Source organism: Saimiri boliviensis, chromosome 2 (assembly GCF_048565385.1).
Source record: "Saimiri boliviensis isolate mSaiBol1 chromosome 2, mSaiBol1.pri, whole genome shotgun sequence".
In the NCBI taxonomy this organism is placed as follows: Eukaryota; Metazoa; Chordata; class Mammalia; order Primates; family Cebidae; genus Saimiri; species Saimiri boliviensis.
The window spans coordinates 119,860,572-119,880,367 of NC_133450.1; the positions used below are offsets into that span (position 1 = coordinate 119,860,572).

The 19,796-nt window shown below is 38.4% G+C and overlaps 1 protein-coding gene and 1 pseudogene across 4 annotated transcripts in view; both read right to left on the reverse strand.

The window, feature by feature from the left end:
* Positions 1-13,877, reverse strand: part of LOC141583663 (microtubule-associated protein 1 light chain 3 beta pseudogene) — a 49,552-nt pseudogene extending 35,675 nt beyond the window's left edge.
* Positions 1-19,796, reverse strand: part of FMN1 (formin 1) — a 423,173-nt gene that overhangs the window by 76,637 nt on the left and 326,740 nt on the right. For all 4 annotated transcript variants that reach the window (XM_074394141.1, XM_074394140.1, XM_074394139.1 and 1 more), the window contains one exon: positions 13,889-13,981. In XM_074394141.1, coding sequence (XP_074250242.1) covers positions 13,889-13,981 — 93 coding nt within the window. The remainder of the gene's footprint in view (positions 1-13,888; positions 13,982-19,796) is intronic.

The window sequence follows — 19,796 nt, forward strand, 5'->3', positions numbered from 1 at the left end:
GTATTTCAAATTGATCCACCTGGAACATGTAGTCAAAACCCATGAACTTTAACATGAATTTCAGATTCTGGTTTCTGATCTATATTTTTGGGAACATAATGTTGGTAGATAAACTAATTGAAAAAAGTATTTTCAATGTGATTTAGAAATGGCTTTTAACTATTTCTACAGATTCCATCACTCAATCTCAGAAGCAGCACAATAGAAAACTGCAGCAAATGGGACTTCATATGAAGTCCTATGAAATATATTCTGGCTGAGGTGATGGTTCTTGTGTGCTAAAGCAGGCATGTAACATGTGAATCACTTTTTGGAACTGGGTTTGTGAGGCTAGTATTTATGAAGCTGTATATTTCCTCCCATGTAGTAACACAGAGTGATTAAGGAGAATGAGAAAATCCCATTCCCTGGAAATACCATACATCCTGAAGAAGTGATGAGAACCAGAACACATTTGTATTTTGCTATTTATCTGACCCTTAGAGATTATACCAATCTATATTCCTAGGGCAAGCACAAATGGTCAGTTTTATAAATCTTGATGGACTAAACCAAGTAAAAGCCAGAGCCCACTAGTTAAGAGTCCAGATATCAGCAGATACAAATCTGAGGAACGATCAACTATACATGGCGGTAGCTTGTCTCCAAGACGTCCATCATCAGCTCTTTGCTTCCCTGCATGTTTGTGCTGTTCTCTAATTGATGGGTGGTATCTGTTGCTTCACTCCCTTAAAACTGGGCTGGATTGTGACTTCTTTGAACAGTGACATGTTTCATCCCCAGTGTTTGAGAGGATAGGCAATTTCTAATATCTTTTTTTTTTTTAGAACATTTCCTCAGGAAAAAGCCAGTAACTACGTAAGAAAGCTAACTACTGTGACACTGCCATGCTGTGAGAAAGCACAAGCTATGTGGAGTGATTACATGGGCTCTCAGAGACGCTCAGCCAAGCCCCGCCCTCCATCTACCCAAGTCAAGAATCTGCAGCCTACAGATGATTTCAATTTCAGCCATAATCTAACCCCAAACTCAAAAGAGACCTGAAGCAAGAACTAGCGAGTTAAGCCTAGTCAACTCATTCAACTGTGAGAGACAGGTATTTATATTGCTTTAAGCTACTAAGTTTTAAGGTGGTTGGTTATGCACTGTAGATTCCTATTGCCAATCGGCTATAATAAATGTACATTCCAGAGGCAGAGATTGTGTTCATTTTGCTCATCATTGTATTCATAACATGCAGCACAGCGCCTAGAACATAGCCCTAAATTAATAACATGTAACAACTTGAAAAAGTTTATCCGAACTAGTATGAAAGACAGACCCATAGTCAACTGGCTGACATTTTTTTTTTTTTTTTTTTTAGCAAGTTTGATGGTCCCAATAACCTTATGGTAGTGGTATTACGATCTCTGTGAGATGAGGGAACCTCAGCCTTTTTTCTTTTTTTTTGAGAAAGTAATTTTCCCAAGTTCAGAAGGGTAGGGGAGAGACTGGAACTCGGGTTTGTGCAATTCTAAAGCCAGTCTTTGTTTGTTATAGTCTCCCAGGAGATTACAACAGAAACAATGAGAAAACAATTTGAAAGAGATGCAAAACCCATCCCTTGAATCTTATCCAGGACTATCTAGCTCCATTAATTGCTGTCAACGCGCTGGAACCTATTTCACCACATGAAGCTCAGATGAATTACAGTTAATGCCACAGTCATGACTGCAAGCTAGAAACCAATGCCAGAGGAAGCTGAAGCTAAAGAAAGCAGACGATCACGCACATATATTATGTTAGCAATTAGGCTTAATCCTAGAATTATGAAGCCAAAGGGAATATATTAGAGAACAGTGCCCTCCTGGGAAGAAGAGCAATTTCAAATAGACTCTTTAGTGGCTTTCTACATTACCTACTTGAATATATTATGCTCCCCTAGAATTTCTATATTACTATTACTCATGCCACATTGTATTTCAGCAAGGAAATGGGATGGTGCAATGAGCTCAGAGGGCAGATGGTTTGGTTATTTCAATGAATAATTTGCACGTCAACAAGTTGGTGGATGCTAAGATGAAAGGGGAAGTGATAAATAGCAAAGGTCTTGATGCCTGAGTCTGAGATGGACTAAGGATGAGCTATCACGACTGGCACTTCACTTCTAGAAGTTGAGCACTCAGGCTTTGCTAAATTTATAAAAACACATGAACTAATGTCACATATTTCCTATAATGAGACAACCAGTTTATCTTTAAAACAGTTCAGATCTACTCAAATACACATTTTTAATTTTTAATGAAAAATATTATAATTCAAACTTTAGATACAAAAACTGGGAGGGAAGGTAGATCTTTTTCTTGCTTCTCACTTCAGAAAATTAATAAAATCATCAAGGAATCAAATAATCACAGTCTCTAGCCTCAGCTTACAACTTTTTAAAGGCTGTTTCTCAATAACTGGAAAAGCAAATTCTCATTCTCCCAATCTGTTTGAAAGCAGAGTTGAGCGTTACAGTGATTAGCAGTTATCAAGGCCCATTAAAGTTGTTAATTATAGGGGCATTTACTATCATTTTCCATCATTTTAGCTGCTGTGCCAGGGTCTTTGTGGATTCCCAAGGATCATGTGTTTGCAGTTCAATTCAACAGCCACTAGGTGGTAATATTGTTGATTTTGGTAGCCATGAGGCGAGATCTATCAGACCTGCCCTCTTAGATGGAATTATGTACATCCCTTATATGATTAGGATGTAACTATAAAAATTATATCTTGAAATTATACCTTATAATTATACCTTAAAATAGTTAAAATATTTTAATTGTGAAAAATATAATCCTATATAAAAGCCCCATGCATATCTGGTACCTTTTAAATTTATGCTAATTCTACTTACCTTTTACTCTAATTATATATATGACTATCTTCAAAGTATACTAATAAAAAGTGTCGTGTCCTAGAGAAATCCAGCTTATATTTATTGCTTTGGCTTATTTTTAGAGGAGATGAAAAAGATGGACATAAGTTTGCTTCTAATAGTTAAGACCTTCTATAGTAAATAATTATCTGCTACTTGAACTTGGAACCACAGCTATTTGCACTGCTAGATAAGAAAAACTTCTGTGATTAACTTTCTGAGACACAGTGTCTTAACCATCTGCTGAGATTTGACAAAGTGACATAACAGCAGGAGCAGCTGATACACATAGTGCCAGGTTCTGTGCTAACTGCTCCACATACATTAGTCCTGGTTTCCTACTAGAGCTGTCACAATTCCTTTAAGGCCAAATGAACTAAGCAGAAGAAACAGACCTGTATTATTTGAAAGAAGGAAGAGATCTTTCCCAAATTGGGCAATGTCTACAAAACTATGTATTATATAATATGTATTCTGCACAGTAACTCCCAGAAGGCAATACAAGTGTTAAGTTCTTGTATTATGAAGAAGACAATAACTGTATGTCAAAGAAGTCATGTGACAGCACCTTTGATCAATCACTGATAGAAAACATTACCATAGTTGTCAAGAATCCAGAGAAAGTGGTGGCTAGGCCAATAATTACACGAAACAATTTATTATAAAAACAAGATGCAGAGTTCAATACTGATTACATAAAATAATTAAATACTTTTCACTGCAGTTCCTTACTAATTACAATGGAAACTTTGTTGTTACTGTTGGGAAAGGTAAAAGAGAATCTCTATTAAGACTCAGAAAGGAATCTCTGATGTTAAGGTATTACCCAAGTTAAGGCAAATCTGCTATTCTGATAGTTTTCTGTTATAGATGGTAAGACAAAATGCTTATTTCTGTTTACCCATAGGGTCATGGGACTCAGAGAAACTAAACAGTTCTCTAAGTTAGTACGGTGGCAAGTAACAACACTGGGATTGAGCTCAAAATGACCTTAAGTTACCGAGACCCTCAGACTGTTTTCTTATCCTGAAGTTAGGAATGAAAAATTCAGTTTCAAAGGATTGCTGCAAAAGTTAAATGAAGTACTATGTACCTATTGAAGTCAAGTAGCAAGCCCCCCAACCTCCCCCCGCCCCGCTCACACACACCGGAACCAAAAATTCGGGAGGAAATTTTCAATACATTAGTGTTTTTCACAGAGGGTCAAAGGGGGATAATAAGAATGCCTTAAACATAACACATTGTATTTATTAAAATTTTATAGTTTATATGGTGATTTCCTATGTATGTTATCTAATTTCATCTTCATAGTGACACTGTGTACTAGATGTTACTATTTCCATTTTACAGACAAGAAAAAAAGGTTCCAAGAAATTTAAAATCCTTTACAAAATCAAACAGAAAGGTTAAGTGGTGAATCCAGTGTTCAAACCTAGGTCTTCTAACTTCAAGCACAATGCTCCCTTACATTCGGAACACTTAAAAACCTAACACTTTATTGTGCCTATCGTTATAAGATTGTATTACATACTTAAGAATTTAAGAGGGTAGAATTCATGCTAAGTATTCTTACTAAAATAATAAAAGTTGTATGGATATAGACAAAAGCATTGCTTAATCTAATTAAACTAAAGAGATACTGCATAGCAAAAGAACTAGCATCAGAGTGAACAGGCAACCTCCAGAATTGGAGAACATTTTTTCAATCTACTCATATGACAAAGGCCTAATATCCAGAATCTACAAGAAACTTAAATTTACAACAAACAACTCTAATAAAAAGTGCGCAAAGGATATGAACAGATAATTCTCAAAAGAAGATATTTATGCAGCCAACAAACATGAAAAAAAGTTCATCACTGATCATTAGAGAAATGCAAATCAAAACCACAATGAGATACCATCTCAGACCAGTCAGAATGGCGATTATTAAATAAAAGTGAAGAAACAACAAATGCTGACAAGGCTGTGGAGAAGCAGAAATGTTTTTACACTGTTAAGGGAATGTAAATTAGTTCAACCATTATGGAAGGCAGTGTGGTGATTCCTCAAGGATCTAGAACCAGAAATACCATTTGACCCAGCAATCCTATTATTGGGTATACACCCAAAGGAATAGAAATCATTCTTCTATAAAGATACATGCACATGAAAGTTTACTGCAGCACTATTTACAATAGCAAATACTTGGAACCAATTCGAATGCCCATCAATGATAGACTGTATAAAGAAAATGTGGTACATATACATGATGGAATACTATGCATCCATAAAAAAGAATTAGTTCATATTCTTCGCAGCTCCAGAGTCTCATCAAACTATCTTGGATTCTGCCATGATGAAAGAGAAATTAAGAGATTACCCAATAACACCATCACGAGGTTGTCCTTAGTAATACTTGAATTCTTAGTTAAGGGGCTTACTCAAAGTTGTAAAAACCAGTTTAAGGTACAGTCCCCTGTTCTACCACGGCAAGCAAATAATCTGGTTCCATAAGGTTGGAAAGATGTAGGGGTGTGTGTATGTAAATATCTGCTGCAGCTCTAACAGAGATCACGTATGAGTTAATGATACTTATCTCACAAATAATATCTTACCTCCAAACCCAACCACTATTTTCTCTCTTCCACTTGCATGTAGTTTTGAGACAGTGTTTAAAAACAGGAGACAAGGTGGAGTGTGGTGACTCACGCCTGTAATCCCAGCACTTTGGGAGGTTGGGGTGGGTGGATCACTTGAGGTCAGGAGTTCCAGAAAAACAGGAGACAAAGTCTTTAAAAAATTAGAGTTAAGGCCTAAAATGCAAATACCCATGGAAGAGGTCAGATCCTGACAATGATCTTAAGATATAAATGACTGAGATTTGGTTCTTAGTGATGAGGTTTAAAGGATGGTCTGTGTCGGGGTAATCCGAGATAAGATCTTTACTCTCTGACTTTGGTATGTTCATCAAGTGTACATTGAAGCACCCGTGTAATGAAGGGCCCAAATGAAACAAAGAACAGGATTATGGCAACAAGGGAAAAAAAGATGAGGAATAGGTAAAACACCCTATATAGAAGAGGCCTCTTCTTGACCATAGTGTGAATTAGGGTTCATGTTATTTACCTAATATCACAAAAGTGTGATGCCTGAAACTGAAGTAAGGATGGAACCATGAGCAAAATAAGTGAAGTCAATTCAGATCAAGGAGAAAGAACCGAGGGGCTCCAGCAGATGCGTGTGTGTGTGCGTGCGTGCGCACGTGTGTGTATTGGACTGTCTTGAGATCTTGATGCCTTTAAACATTTCCTTCCATTTTTTCACTTACTGGGAGGATTCCATTGGATAGAGCTATCTAGAGTGAAGCTGAAGACTGGAGTTACAGGAAAGAAACCAAGGTACTAGCTCATGGATCTGGCTCCATAAGGGACCTTCAGATTTCCTTTTAAGCTGTCTGGTCCAGCATCCACCAGAATTAATGAGGCTGTGAGTAAGACCATTTGGTTTCCAATTCTAGATTCAGGTGGCTAAGGGACTCCAGTTGGTACAACAATGGGGAAGCAATGAATAGGAAGCAGAATCTTGGTGGGGAGGGGGGGGAGCAGGGAATGTGAAGTGCAAAGTACTACAGAAAGTTGTTTTTCAAAAAATTTTAATGTTTTAAGAGATATTCATTGGTTAAAACACTCAAATTTATGAAAAAGCTGCACATACTTATGAACCTCATCTATTTTCTACCTGCTACAGCAACGGACCTATTTAATTAGTTTTATGGGTAATAGCCTAAATATTTGACAATAACATAGGTACTAACTAGCAGAACAGACAACCTGTATGGGTGTTATGGTGAGGACCAGCCGAGTATCATTCTTAGGTTAGTTCTTATTTGTTCTCACTGTTAGGCTGTATTCATGTTTTGCTTCATCTTTATCTGAATGGTAAGATAATACACCTAATAATAACATAACTACTCTAACACTTGCTTTTATTCACTTAAACATATATATTAGGGATCCTTCCATGGCAATACATAATGACTTTTTTTCTAAAAATAAAAACCCCAGATGTTTAGTATTCCATTGTATGGAAATACCATAATTTCACAGCTCCATTACTGAATGGTCATTAGAAACTGACTTCGGGGGAAAACATGGGCTCTTTGCAGAAATTTCTGGAAAAACAAAACCCTCTAACCCTTTCACATAAAAGCCTACTTAATAGACCTCTGACAAAATAATTTTTTCTTTTTTCTTTTTGGAGACAGTCCTACTCTTGTGGCCCAGGCTATAATGCAGTGGCATAATCTAGGTTCACTGAAACCTCTGCTTCCCAGATTCAAGAGATTCTCCTGTCTCGGCCTCCAGAGTAGCTGGGACTATCGGTGCACACTACCATGCCTAGCTGATTTTAGTACTTTCAGTAGAGATGGGGTTTCACCATGTTGGCGAGGTATCTCGAACTCGTGACCTCAGGTGATCGGCCCACCTCTGCCTCCCAAAGTGTGGGGATTACAGGCATGCGCCACCACACCTGGCCAAATAGCTATATTCATCTTCCAAGGATTACTGCTCTGTTACTTAAGTGATCTGGAAGTCACAAGAGATTACCTTAATTCTTGGCTATCTGATGATCTCTGGAACCATGTCTGTTGGCATTTTCTTGAGTAACTGTGGGGTATTTAAGAAACCATTTTGGCTCATGGAGAGTGCATGCTCTCCAGCCATATTTCTTCTTTCCACAAGCTTTGTAAAGAATGTCAGAATTATTTCCTCTCGCAAGTTCCGTTGCTCAGATTACTGACCTTTTCTGATCTCTGTAACCTTAGTGGTTGAATATGGTAATTCAGATAGTTTTGTTTCTACATTTCTGGGGGTTGAAGTGAAGAGATTACATAATAACCTGCAGTTACTTTGCAATTTAGAGATTTAAGTATGGCCTTTGTCAATCTAATCTGACTAAAGTATTTACTAAGAATAGATTATAAGCACATGCCCAACATAGAAAGATGATTCTACATCCAGGAGGTCTGACCACAGAAATGTATTATAAACCAAAAATGAACCTCGCCAGATTATGAGACAATTCAGCAATTCTGAAAGGATTTAAACAGACAACTCAAGGAGCGGCGAACAAAAAGACTCTAGATACTTGACACAATTTAAGATGTTTGTTCATAAATTGAAAAAATACTTATTAACACCTATCATGGGACAGGCTGAGCCTATACTACGTTGGGACAAGTAAGTTAACAGGACAAAACAGATACAGTCCTGGCTGTCATGGACTACTCATCTATTTACAAAATTCTTTTTGTATTCAATGTAGAAAATCACAATTACTGCTTTTGTTTATTTTAGCCTGGTAAATTTATCTAACTTTTACTTTCAGATTTTTTTTTTAACTTTTATTTTAGGTTTGGGGGTACACGTGAAGGTTTGTTACACAGGTGAACAAAAATAATTTTTGATATTAAGAATATCTCCAATCTCAGCTGGTCAAAGAAACTTAGTAGTTTCACAGACTGGGGCTAGAATGGTTCATGGAGAATCATTTAGAACTTGGCTCCATTCATGGTTGCCAAGTGATATTAATGGAGAAAGAGATAAGGCCAAGTGTGGGAGAGTGCTGGGATTAGAGCCAGCCTTGGTTCCAGCCCTCCCTGCCAAAGCTATAAATACAAATGACCAATTTAACAGCATGGAAAGACCACCTACAAGATCTATACCTGGGATCTAATCAGTTGCTCTGCGCCTTCTTTTAATTATAGGATCCCTGCCATGTTTACAGGAACTTTTAATGTGAGCATCACATTTTTGAAGGCCATCTCATTATGACCATGTTTGATCTGAGGGTGGGAAAGTAGGAGCTCAGAAAATGCCTGCACAAGGTTATTCTGAACTGAGCTATAAACCAGCTTCAACAGCCTACTGTGGGCGGGGGAGGCGGGGGACCAACAAAACATGTAAGAAAAAAGGCATGGATATCATGGAGTTTGCAACCCTGCCAAGCGTGCCATTAAAATTACTTTAAATTCTGCTCAGAAAATGAAATTCATTAAGAAAAAGTACCACAGTTTTGTCAAATAACACCATATATGGGCATTCTGAGAAAAGAATGATAAAAGACCTAAGGATAAGCACATCATCTCCATTTGAGTGTGGCAACAGGATATGATTTATAAAAGAAAAATTAAATCATCAGGATCGTTAGAGCTGAATTGCAGCTTATGCAAAAATAATCCTGAGTCACAACGCATGTGACTTCTGAGGCATAAAGAACAAAATTGCTTAAAATGTGATGAGTGATAAGAATTCTAATAGAGAATTAGCTTTCTTGCAAAACGCTCTGTGTACGCTGTGCTATAGAAGTATAGAGGTGTCTTTTCTCAGTTACACTTATTATTTGATATCCTGTGCTCAGATACTCTGATACTTCAGGTTTTGTCTCATTCTACACCCTTTTCTTTGGGTCATCTCATTTCTTCCTATGACCTGAACTGCTACCGTTAGAGTCGCATCTAGTTCTCTCCCATGAGCCCAGCATCTCTACCTCTGTGTCTCATATGTACAAAGTTAACATGTCTAAAGTTGACCTCACTGATTTCCATCTCAAATCGTGTCTTCCTCATCAGCATCCAGCCAATTATCGAAGCAAGAAAAAGGAATTACACTGTTCTCCTTCGTTTCATTTTTATATCCAATTATCCTGTTTTGTAATACCTAAAACAGCCTGTTACTGTTTACAAATAAGTCCTTTCCTTTCTTTATTTTTACTGCCATTGCTTTGTTTGTTTTAGAGACAGCACCTTGCTCTGTTGCTCAGGCTAGAGTACAGCAGTGTAGTCATAGTTTACTGTGGCCTTGAACTCTTGGGCTCAAGCAAGCCTCCCACTGCAGCCTCCCAAGTAGCCGGAACTACAGGCACCATCCCATCCAACTAATTTTTGTTGGATGCGGGTTGCACTGTGTTGCCTAGGCTGGTTTCAAAGTCCTGGCCTCAAGTGACCCTCCTACCTCAGCTTTGCCATTGCTTTTCTCAAGTTTTTCACTAGTCTGTTAATTGTCTTTTTTGATATTACTGTTAGTTGTAATGTATTTCTTAGCAATAACAAAAAGCAAAGTGATACATTCTACCCCCCGCCAAAAAAAAAAAAAAAAAAAAAAAACTGCACAAACCAAAACAATACAAACAAATCCAACATAATCATGTCACTCCTGTACACATTATTTTTCAATGTTAGCTGCTGCCTGTCAGACAAAGTTCAGATTCTTGAGCAAGTCATTATGACTCTTACCTCCTTTTTGGTCATGTGTTCTTCTCATACGCCTTGTGATCTAGCCACACCAAGTCACTTGCCATTTTCCAAACACATCATGTCTTTCATCCTTCTGAGACTTGCAGTATTTTCCTCTGCCTGGAATGTCTTTTGTAGCCTGTCTGCTGAGAATTTCTAATCCTCAATTTCCTCATCTGTATAGCAGGGTGGTAATAGTACTCACTTCAAAGGATTGTCATGGTGACCAAGTAATAAGGTGCTCTGTTCCCCATGGCATTTAGCAGATAGAAGCACTCAGTAAAATGTTAGTTAGCACTATCACTGCCGTCATTACTATTTTGCTCTTTTTCAAGTCTTAACAAAAATATCTCCTTTGCTGAAAGTCTTACCTAAAATTGTTGGACATTCTTCCTCTCTGATTCTATGTCCCTACCACATTACACCAACTCCAAAACTGATAGAATTTTCACATTTTAGAGCCTCTGATATTGGGGTACATCTTATTGTCTAAATGCTGTGGCTTATGGCAGCACTTTTTCTTTCTCTGTAGTACATATAATAATGGCATTTCCTACAATAAATAAATATTAGATGAAACACTAAAACTGTATGACAATTGTCATAGAAATTTGATTATCCATGGTGAATAGTACATATTTGTGGTAAATGGAAAATCCTACATTTTCTATGAATCAGTGAAATATCTATGTAATAGAGGGACTACTATTGGGAACTCTAAATAGTAGCAAGAAGATAATCCATTTGTATATACTATAACTTGGCAAAAACCCAGCCCCTACAACACAACATATTGCTGTGAATTATAATGTATTTCTTCACCACAGACCCTAAACCATACATTTCAGAACTGCAGAGGTAATAGTCTGACAAAGTGGCATGCTGTCACCTCCTTTGGTTAAGCAGTCCCACTTGAGAGCCAAACAAGGGCCAGGCCCAGAGTGGGCAGGGGGTGAGCTTATAAAACTCTGCATTCCAAAAACTTAAGATTCAAGCTGAGAAGGTTGAGCAAGAATGAGAAGAGAGCGTAGGCATGAACTGAGGAAAGCCTATGGACCATGCCTCTAGACTAGCACTTTCTGACAGAAATATAATGTGAACCACAAATATAATTAAGATTTTCTAGTAGCCACATTCAAAAAGAAGAAAATATAATTTGGCTAATATATTTTGTCAGGTTATTAGCATATTTATTAACTTATATTAAAATATGATTATTAATTTACAGGTATCTAAAATATCACTTTAACATGCAATCAGTATAAAAAATTAGCAATAAAGCATTTTACATATTCTGTGCTGCGTCTTTGAAACCCAGTGTGTGTTTTACCCTAGTAACACATCTCTGTTTCCATTAGCCACATTACAGCTGCTCAAAAGCCACCGGTGGCTGGTGTTTGCCACATTGAACAGCACCATTCTAGACTTTTTTTTTTTTTTTGACAAAATGAGTTAAGTAATGAAATAATTGTAACAGGCTACTTCTACAGTAGACTTTTCTACCATATGATATTGGGAGTGTTTAAGATTCCTACAATAGTATATATATTTTTATATACTTAATTTTTAAACAGAATGGTAATGTTTCCTTCAAATTCATTTTGTGTCTTGTTTTGGCTGGTTTTGTTTTAAGCATAATTTGATGTTATCCCAGTATCCCTTTTACTTAACCTGTTGGTTAAAGAGGAGCTGATTATACTCAATTATAGACATTTTCCCACTAAGAAATTGCTTGTGAGAAGGTGTAGGAGTATACAATTAATCTTAGTACTCTCAGTGTCTATCACAGAGCCTACCACATAGCAGGCTCAGAATAAATCTTTTTGAATACACATTAACAGATGAACTAAGCTAGACATTAGTGGCTATCAATCTGGGTTCCACACTGGAATTACCTGGAGAGTAAAAAAAAAAAAACAAAAACCAAAAACCTGATGCCTGGTCCCACCCCAAGAGATGCTGATGATGGGTCTAGAGTTGCGCCTGGGTATCAAGATTTTCAAAAATCTTCCAAGTGATTCTAGTATATGATAGAGTTGAGAACCAGGGTTCTAGGGCTTTCTTAGAATAGCTTCCTGTGGCCATACCCTTGCTTCCCTGACAGAAGATCCAGTTTCCCTCATATAAATTCCCTTTCTCTGAAAAGACCAGAATTGTCTTAAAAGCCCTAGGAGAGAAGAGGCTGGCACATTATCCCAAATGGGGATTTGCAAATTCCTTTTCCAACATACCAAACAAGATTCTCAAGATTTTAAATCTATTCACATTTATGTCTTCTCAACAAAAAGAATAAAATTCACAATATAAGCTAGCTGCTTTGCAGAGCTAGGATTCTAAGGCCATTACAGTATATAGGCAGATAGTACCCCAACATACACATGACAACATTTCTAGAAATAGAATAGCAATTAAAAACAAAAATGGAATCCAAGTACACATGAGCTTCATTTCAAGTTAATTCTACATATGTAAAAAGCCGACACTATTAACTTGGATCAGCAAAGGGAAGTATTTCATGCTTTTCTTCAGGCTACTTAGGTTGTATTTACACAGTATAATGATATATTTTTTTCTAAGTCACTTAGAAAAGCCATCTCCTATAGTCACATAACACATAAGTATTGGTGTCTTTGCTCTCTAGATGGTTCTTTGCCTGACAGCATTTCTTCCATCATATGTGAGGTTCTGTAATGGCTGAGAGAGAAATCTGACTTCTCCTACTTCACTACAGACAACTTTGTATCATGGAGAAGGAAGCAATGGTCTCTGCACCAAGGGAGAAGCAGCTGGAATGGAGTTTCTCTGACTCATAGACTGAGAATTTCCCTGCCAAATCTCAAGCTGGTTTGGCCACACTTTATGCATTCACCCTGCTTAACAGTCTTTTGTTGATGGTGTGGTCCCACGTGGCCTTACTCAGTAATAGAAAAAGCATGTTGAGATATCCCCAAAGACTCCTATGTGTCTTTCCTTCAGCTTTCCAGCAAGGAAGAAAGCTGCCTTCAACAACCCTGCACTTATTTTTGTTTTACATCTTAAGTTGAATTTGAGAAATGAGAATAGGAATTATCTAAAAGAATGATACTTCCATATTCATTAACCCCAATCAACAAAAGTTCCATACTCAGGTCAAAACTGTGAAGGAAGAAAATCTAAGATTTCACAATAAGTGCTGAGTCTCATGCATATCACTTCTACAGACTAACTTCAGAGGGCTGACAGATAGCAATGATTGATGTGTGACATTCACTTGGCCCTCATTTTCCTATCTGAAAAGGAATGGAAAATACCACACAAGTTTCCAAGTTGCTACACTCATATAACCAGGAAGGTGATCACCATCCACCTGTCCAGGCTGACCACAAATCTGAAACACATGACTGCATCTGCCTTGCACATAGATCGTTTAACGGTCAACATGGGCTGAGAAATCCCTTAAGCTCCATGAAGAGACAAAAAAGTTTGTCCTCAGTTTATAACAGCCAGAGTAGCATTAAAGGATTTAAAACATTAAAATGGATTTGAAAGGTGATATACAAGCTATAGGACAACTCCATCTACTTTGAGTACGTAACCACCATAGGAAGATGGGCTAATGAAATCACCAGAGCTGCCCCTGGTCAGCCAGGATGCAAGGGCCGTGAGCCTCAGAGAAAGCTTCATGGAATGAGGAATCGGGGCTGTGTGTATGTGCTGCTGACAAAGCTTCCTACCTTTTTGGAAGAACTCCTCTAGTTTGTCTTTGAAAGGCTGGAGATACTCCTTTGGAGACTCCTTGCACACCACCACCATCTGTTTTTCACTTGCTGTAAAGAGAAATTTAGAATTAGACTTACTCAGGAACACATATTTGCTCAGCTCCTGCTATGGACCAGGCACTTGGGTACCAACTGTGCACACCCCTTGTCAATTACTGTTTGTCCAAATTCCAGGGAGGAAAAAAAGAAAAAAAAGGAAATAATAAGCCAACAAAAATAATTAGTTCATTCTACACCTCTCTTGAGGAACAGGGTAATGCATAAGCCTTCAATTTTTCTTCTAGAGTTCCAGAAAAATCTCAACCTAGGATAGATGAAATATTCTGCCTGTGTTCTCCCAAAGATAAAGAGAAGCAGAAACTACTTGAGGATTAGTCCCACAGAATTAAGGGCACGACCCTCTTCAGATTCATGCTCCAAAAGAAGAGCCTGAAAAAGATACTGCGGAAATTATCAGGCATCTAAGCTGTCTAGAACTAGCAACCTGGTGATTGGCCAGGGTGACACATGCACCCCAACGTGAGAACTAAGCCCAGGGAGAACCCTGTCTGTCCTTCCTGCTTCCCATTCACCTAGCCTTCCTTTTAATCCTCTACTAACACGTGGGAAATAGTTTTTATAATTTACTGCAGATACACTATCTAAAATTTGTAATAGAACACCTTTTGATAATCAAGTCTGAGGTGACTTGACTTAAAAAATGACCTACCTTATTAGATATGACTTGGCTACATGGAAACCACACTAATTCATAGATCACCATCACAAAAGGTAGTTAACCCAGGCAAGAGATACCTCCCCAAGGTTCCTATGTGTTTGTGCCAGTTGCAGCACACATGGGGGAAAGAAAGTCTTCGCTTCTACAAGGCTAGACCTGAGTCATGATCACTTTTATCTTTTGACTACGGCCCAAAATTACATATGTTCTTGTTCAAAAGCCTATTAAGTACTGGATTTTCACCATAAAGATATCATGCCACCTTGTTCACAAAATAGAGAAATACATGCTAGACATCTTAGAGGAATTTATAAACACACAGGTAAGGCATCTTGAAAGAAGGAGGTTGGGAAGGAGATCTTTACGTTGGCAAATTCCTATCCAATAATTTGGCATACTTAAAACTAGCATTTTGGAACAATTATTGCAGGCAAAACAATAAACATGTCAGTACAGAAATATAAAAAACACAAAAGACACCACTTAATTGTTCTCTGAAATTAGTTATGTGAAACTTTTCATTTGCAATATTGCCAACTAAATTGCAACTGGACAACTCTGGGGACTATAAAGTGGTGCTAAAAATAAAAGAACAATTTGAGGAAATGCTTTGTCATTTTCTGTGTCAAGGTCAAAATCACCTACATTCTCAGAGGTATCCAGGGATTTGTCATGATACAGGGATGGTAGATCACAGGACAGGAGTACCTAAATTCAGGCTCTATTGACATGGTTTCTTTCTAAGAGTTTTTAATAGAGCTATATAGAATATCTGCTATTAGCTATTCTGACAACCATTCCAAGGCTATCTAAAAAATCCTGTCCATTGGGATGCAAAGACTAATTTCTTTAAAATGACTTAACTTACTGAAAATAAAACAGAAAAAGGCCCAGTGAGGTGGCTCATGCCTGTAATCCCAGCACTTTGGGAGGCTGAGGTGGGCAGATCACGAGGTCTGGAGATCAAGACTATGCTGGCTAACACAGTGAATCCCTATCTCTACTAAAAATACAAAAAATTAGCTGGGTGTGGTGGCATGCACCTGTAATCCCAGCTACTTGGGAGGCGGAGGCAAGGGGATCGCTTGAACCCAGGAGGCAAACGTTGCAGTGCGCTGAGATCATGCCGCTGCATTCCAGCCTGGGCAACAGAGTGAGACACCACCTCAAAAACAACAACAACAAAAAACAAACAAAAAAACCAAATCTTACCTTGAGACAACGAGAACAAATTCTATAAATCCAATCACATCATCATTTAAAACATTCATTTTTTCCAATTTTTTTCCTTTCTTTGTAAGCTTTTTTATCCCCTCTCCAATAACTACTTTATAAGTTGCCTGCTATTATAAGGTTACCCTTCACCCTTTTGAAATAGATGGATCCGTGGCCAAATGGCAAGTATGTCCTTTCCACTACCATCCTTTTCTCAAAATAGGGCACTCTGGGCTAGGGTGGGATCCAAGGAGCAAGAGAGTAGATGGAGCTGGAAGATATTTTGCAGATGTAACAAATAGGTCTTACTGATTCAGTCAAGGTAGGGTTGAAGCAAATGGAACAGTAAAGGGGTGAGCAATGGGTTGCTGGGAGTGCCATTTACTGAGATAAAGAATAGCAGGGAAGTATCTTGTTGGATTATTTTTTTTTAAGAGGCACACGAGATCAAGAGTTAAATTTGAAGCTTGTTAAGTTTCCTCTAGTCTCTATAACTTACAAGGCCATCTCATCCCCTGGAAACAAAGGGGGAAAGGTACAAAAAGATAAAACTATTATTAATGAGTTCTCATTGAGAACTCAATTAAATTTAAACTTTAGGGCCTTGGATTTAGGGCCTTTTCAGTTATGGCATATTTCAGCTCTATTTCCCATGTGTATTTGACTAACCAAAGCTGTTCAATGTTTTCGAATTATATTATTCAGCATTCCCAGTTCCATGTCTTCATTCATGTGGTTCTTTGCTCTGCTCTCTTGCCATACATACTTTCAACAATATGTGACGAAGTCCTGTTCCTCCTAAAAAGCTTCTCTGAGATGCCCTGATTGCCATAAAGCATTTTTCAACCCAATGTTTTTGCATCTTTCAAACATCTCTATTATTTTCTGCATAGTGTTTGTTTTACCTTTTATTATACATATTTATGTAAAACTCCATACATTAATCCCTGAGAGGTCATCATGCAGGATTCCTTTACTAATCCCCAAACTTCTCTAGAGAGCTTCATGTATGTGGCCAAAGCATCAGATTTCCTTATTTTGGTTGAATGTTGGGGTTCACACCTGTAATCCCAGTGCTTTGGGAGGCCTGAGTGGGAGGATCACTTGAGGTCAGGAGTTCAAGACCAGCCTGGCAACACAGTGAGACCTTGTCTCTCAAAAAAATTTTAAGTCAGCCAGGCATGATGGTGCATGCCTGTAGTCCCAGCTACATGGGAGGCTGAGGTGGGAAGGTTGTTTCTACCCAGGAGTTCAAGGCTGCAGTGTCATATTGTATTCTAGCCTGGGCAATAAAGTGAGACAGACAGACAAGAAAGAAAAGAAAAACTGAAAGAATGAAAGGAAGGAAGGAAACAAAGGAAGGGAGAGAGAGAGGAAAAAAAAGAGGAAGGAAGGAAAGAAGAAAGGAATGAAGGTGAAAGGAAGAAAAGAAAGAAAAGAAAGGGAAAGAATAAGAAAAAAGGTGTCTTCCTCTTATCTAGATTCCCACATATAGGAAAGTTTAAATAAAATTAGCAACGTTGGCCTGGCACAGTAGATCATGCCTCTAATCCCAGCACTTTGGAAGGCCAAGACACAGGTGAGCCTAGGAATCTGAGATAAGCTTAGGCAAAGTGGTGAAATCCTGTTTCTACAAAAAATACAAAAACTGGTTGGGGATGGTGGTGTGCACCTGTGGTCCCAGCTATTCAGGAGGCAGAGGTGGGAGGATCACCTGAGCCCAGGGAGGTTGACACTGCAATAAGCCATGATCACACCACTGCATTCCAGCCTAGTCTCACAGGGTGAGACCCTGTCTGAAAAATATCTATACATATATATATTAGCAATTTGACCCAGACTCCACATGGGCTTTCCAGAGATGCAACGTGATCTATTTGTCTCTTCCTTTCCCCGACCCACTACTTTGCAGGAGGTGGGTGCACCAACGGGTCCCAATGTCTGTACTTCTCAAATATGGTGAGGTGTCTCAAGATGATCTGAAAGGGTTGCGTGTATTTTAAAGAACTCCAGAAATGTCCACCACTTCACCCCACGAGGCATAAGCAAGGTAACAGGTGATTATCCTGATTGGGTAGTTCTGAAGGTAGCCAGGGAAGTGGGAAAGACATCTGCTTTAAGGAAACAGCATTTCTCAATGAACATTTGTGGCCACATAAACTTTCCTGATTATTTCCAGCTATGATTCTGAGAATACAGTTAAAGAAAAGCTAGAATTTCACACAATATAAATTGGGAAGAGTTCTTTATTTAACCCTCTACTACATTCAAATTCCAACAATTTCATTTATAAAGAATTGTTTTTCATGAACATAAGGTAAAGCATGCCTGCAATTTACTAAAAGGATATAATCGAAGGCCTGACAGTAATTCCTTCAAGGTTACTTCACCGGGTGAAAGCAGAGCGGAAGGCTCAGCTTGTTTCACCAATTACAAAAGCAATACCTCTGCTTTTGCCTGAATTCACAGGGTTGATCACCGCAGCTCTCCCTTTGTGCTAGATGTGGTGACAGAGCCCATGGGGTGCCCATCAAATTGCTCAAATTTTATGAGGCCATATCATGTGGGTGGTAAAGAGCTTGTGCTTGGATAGAGACCCACTGGGGCTCAGGTGGGCTGTGGCTTGTTTTTCTCATCTGCAAAATAGAGACTCCCCCAACCATTGGCATGTTATGAGAATTAGATGAGATAAGTCATACATAATGATTTGCAGAATGCCTGGCACTTGCAAGCAGGCTCATAAATATTATTTGTTATTTTTATGATTTAGTAAAATTGGTTGGGAAACACGTCTAAGTCTGAACAGCAAGAGAATCATGGCTGAGGATGATTCGCTACAGATGCTGGGCACTGTATTTACGGAAATATGCCACAGTGCAAATCTCCTTTTTAGAACATAGGGATAATGACTTTCATTCCTGTGCTGAAGTTCCACCACCCATTGTGAGAACTCACTGAAGAATGCAGGCAAAGTCCTGGGGAAAGACGAAGCAAAATGGGAAACAATTCTCGTAGGCCTCTGAGCCTCACGGTTTTGAAATTAGAAACTGAAACCAGTACAAACGAGAGCAACTCCACTGCTGTGCTCTGAGGTCCTCTCTGCACCCCCACGGGCTGGGATTCCCATGTGGCCTGTTAGAATTAAACTTCCCCACACGATCAAAGGAGAGGGCTGCCCTCCGATGGTACCCACAGAGCCACACACCCCAGAGGCCAGGCGGCTTGCCTGCTCCAATTTATTAACTTGGCTTATCCAAGATGCTTTCTAGCAGACAAATGGGAGACATGAAGCCTAATTAATGATGACACCAGAGACTGGCAGTGCATAACGAAGAGAGGTCATGGATAAATTCACAAATGTCGTTTATTGTCCAACCAGAAGACTCGCATACAATATTGCTAGACCACCAAGGTTGCCTTAGGCACAGGTTGTGCCAGGATCTCCAGTGTTAAAAGCCAAAGTCACCCCAGGTTCTCTTGCTGTTATTTTTTTCTTCGTAAAATTTTTGGCAATAAAAACTAAAGTGATTTCTGAAGTTAGCTACTACTAAGTGATCATTGTGAGAGAGAGATGAACTATTAAAAACAAATACATAGTGAAATAACAGACTACATTGAGAATATTTTCACTTACAAGTTAAACACATGTGGAGTATTTTAGTGAAAGATATGGGCTTGACTGTTTTAAGATTTCAGATATTAGGCTGTTAAGGTCAGGGTTACCTGTTTTTTGTTTTGGACCCTTAAGAACAATGGATAAAGTACTGAGCCACTTAAACAGCATAGGTAGGTTAGAAGAATGTAGCAATAAGACCTACATATAATTAACACCAAATATGTTTAATTGCATTATAAATCAAATGTATATAGGCAGTTGTTAAGAAGATATGGAACTTGTTTCTTTTCCTGTGAGCTGAAGGACCTACGGGC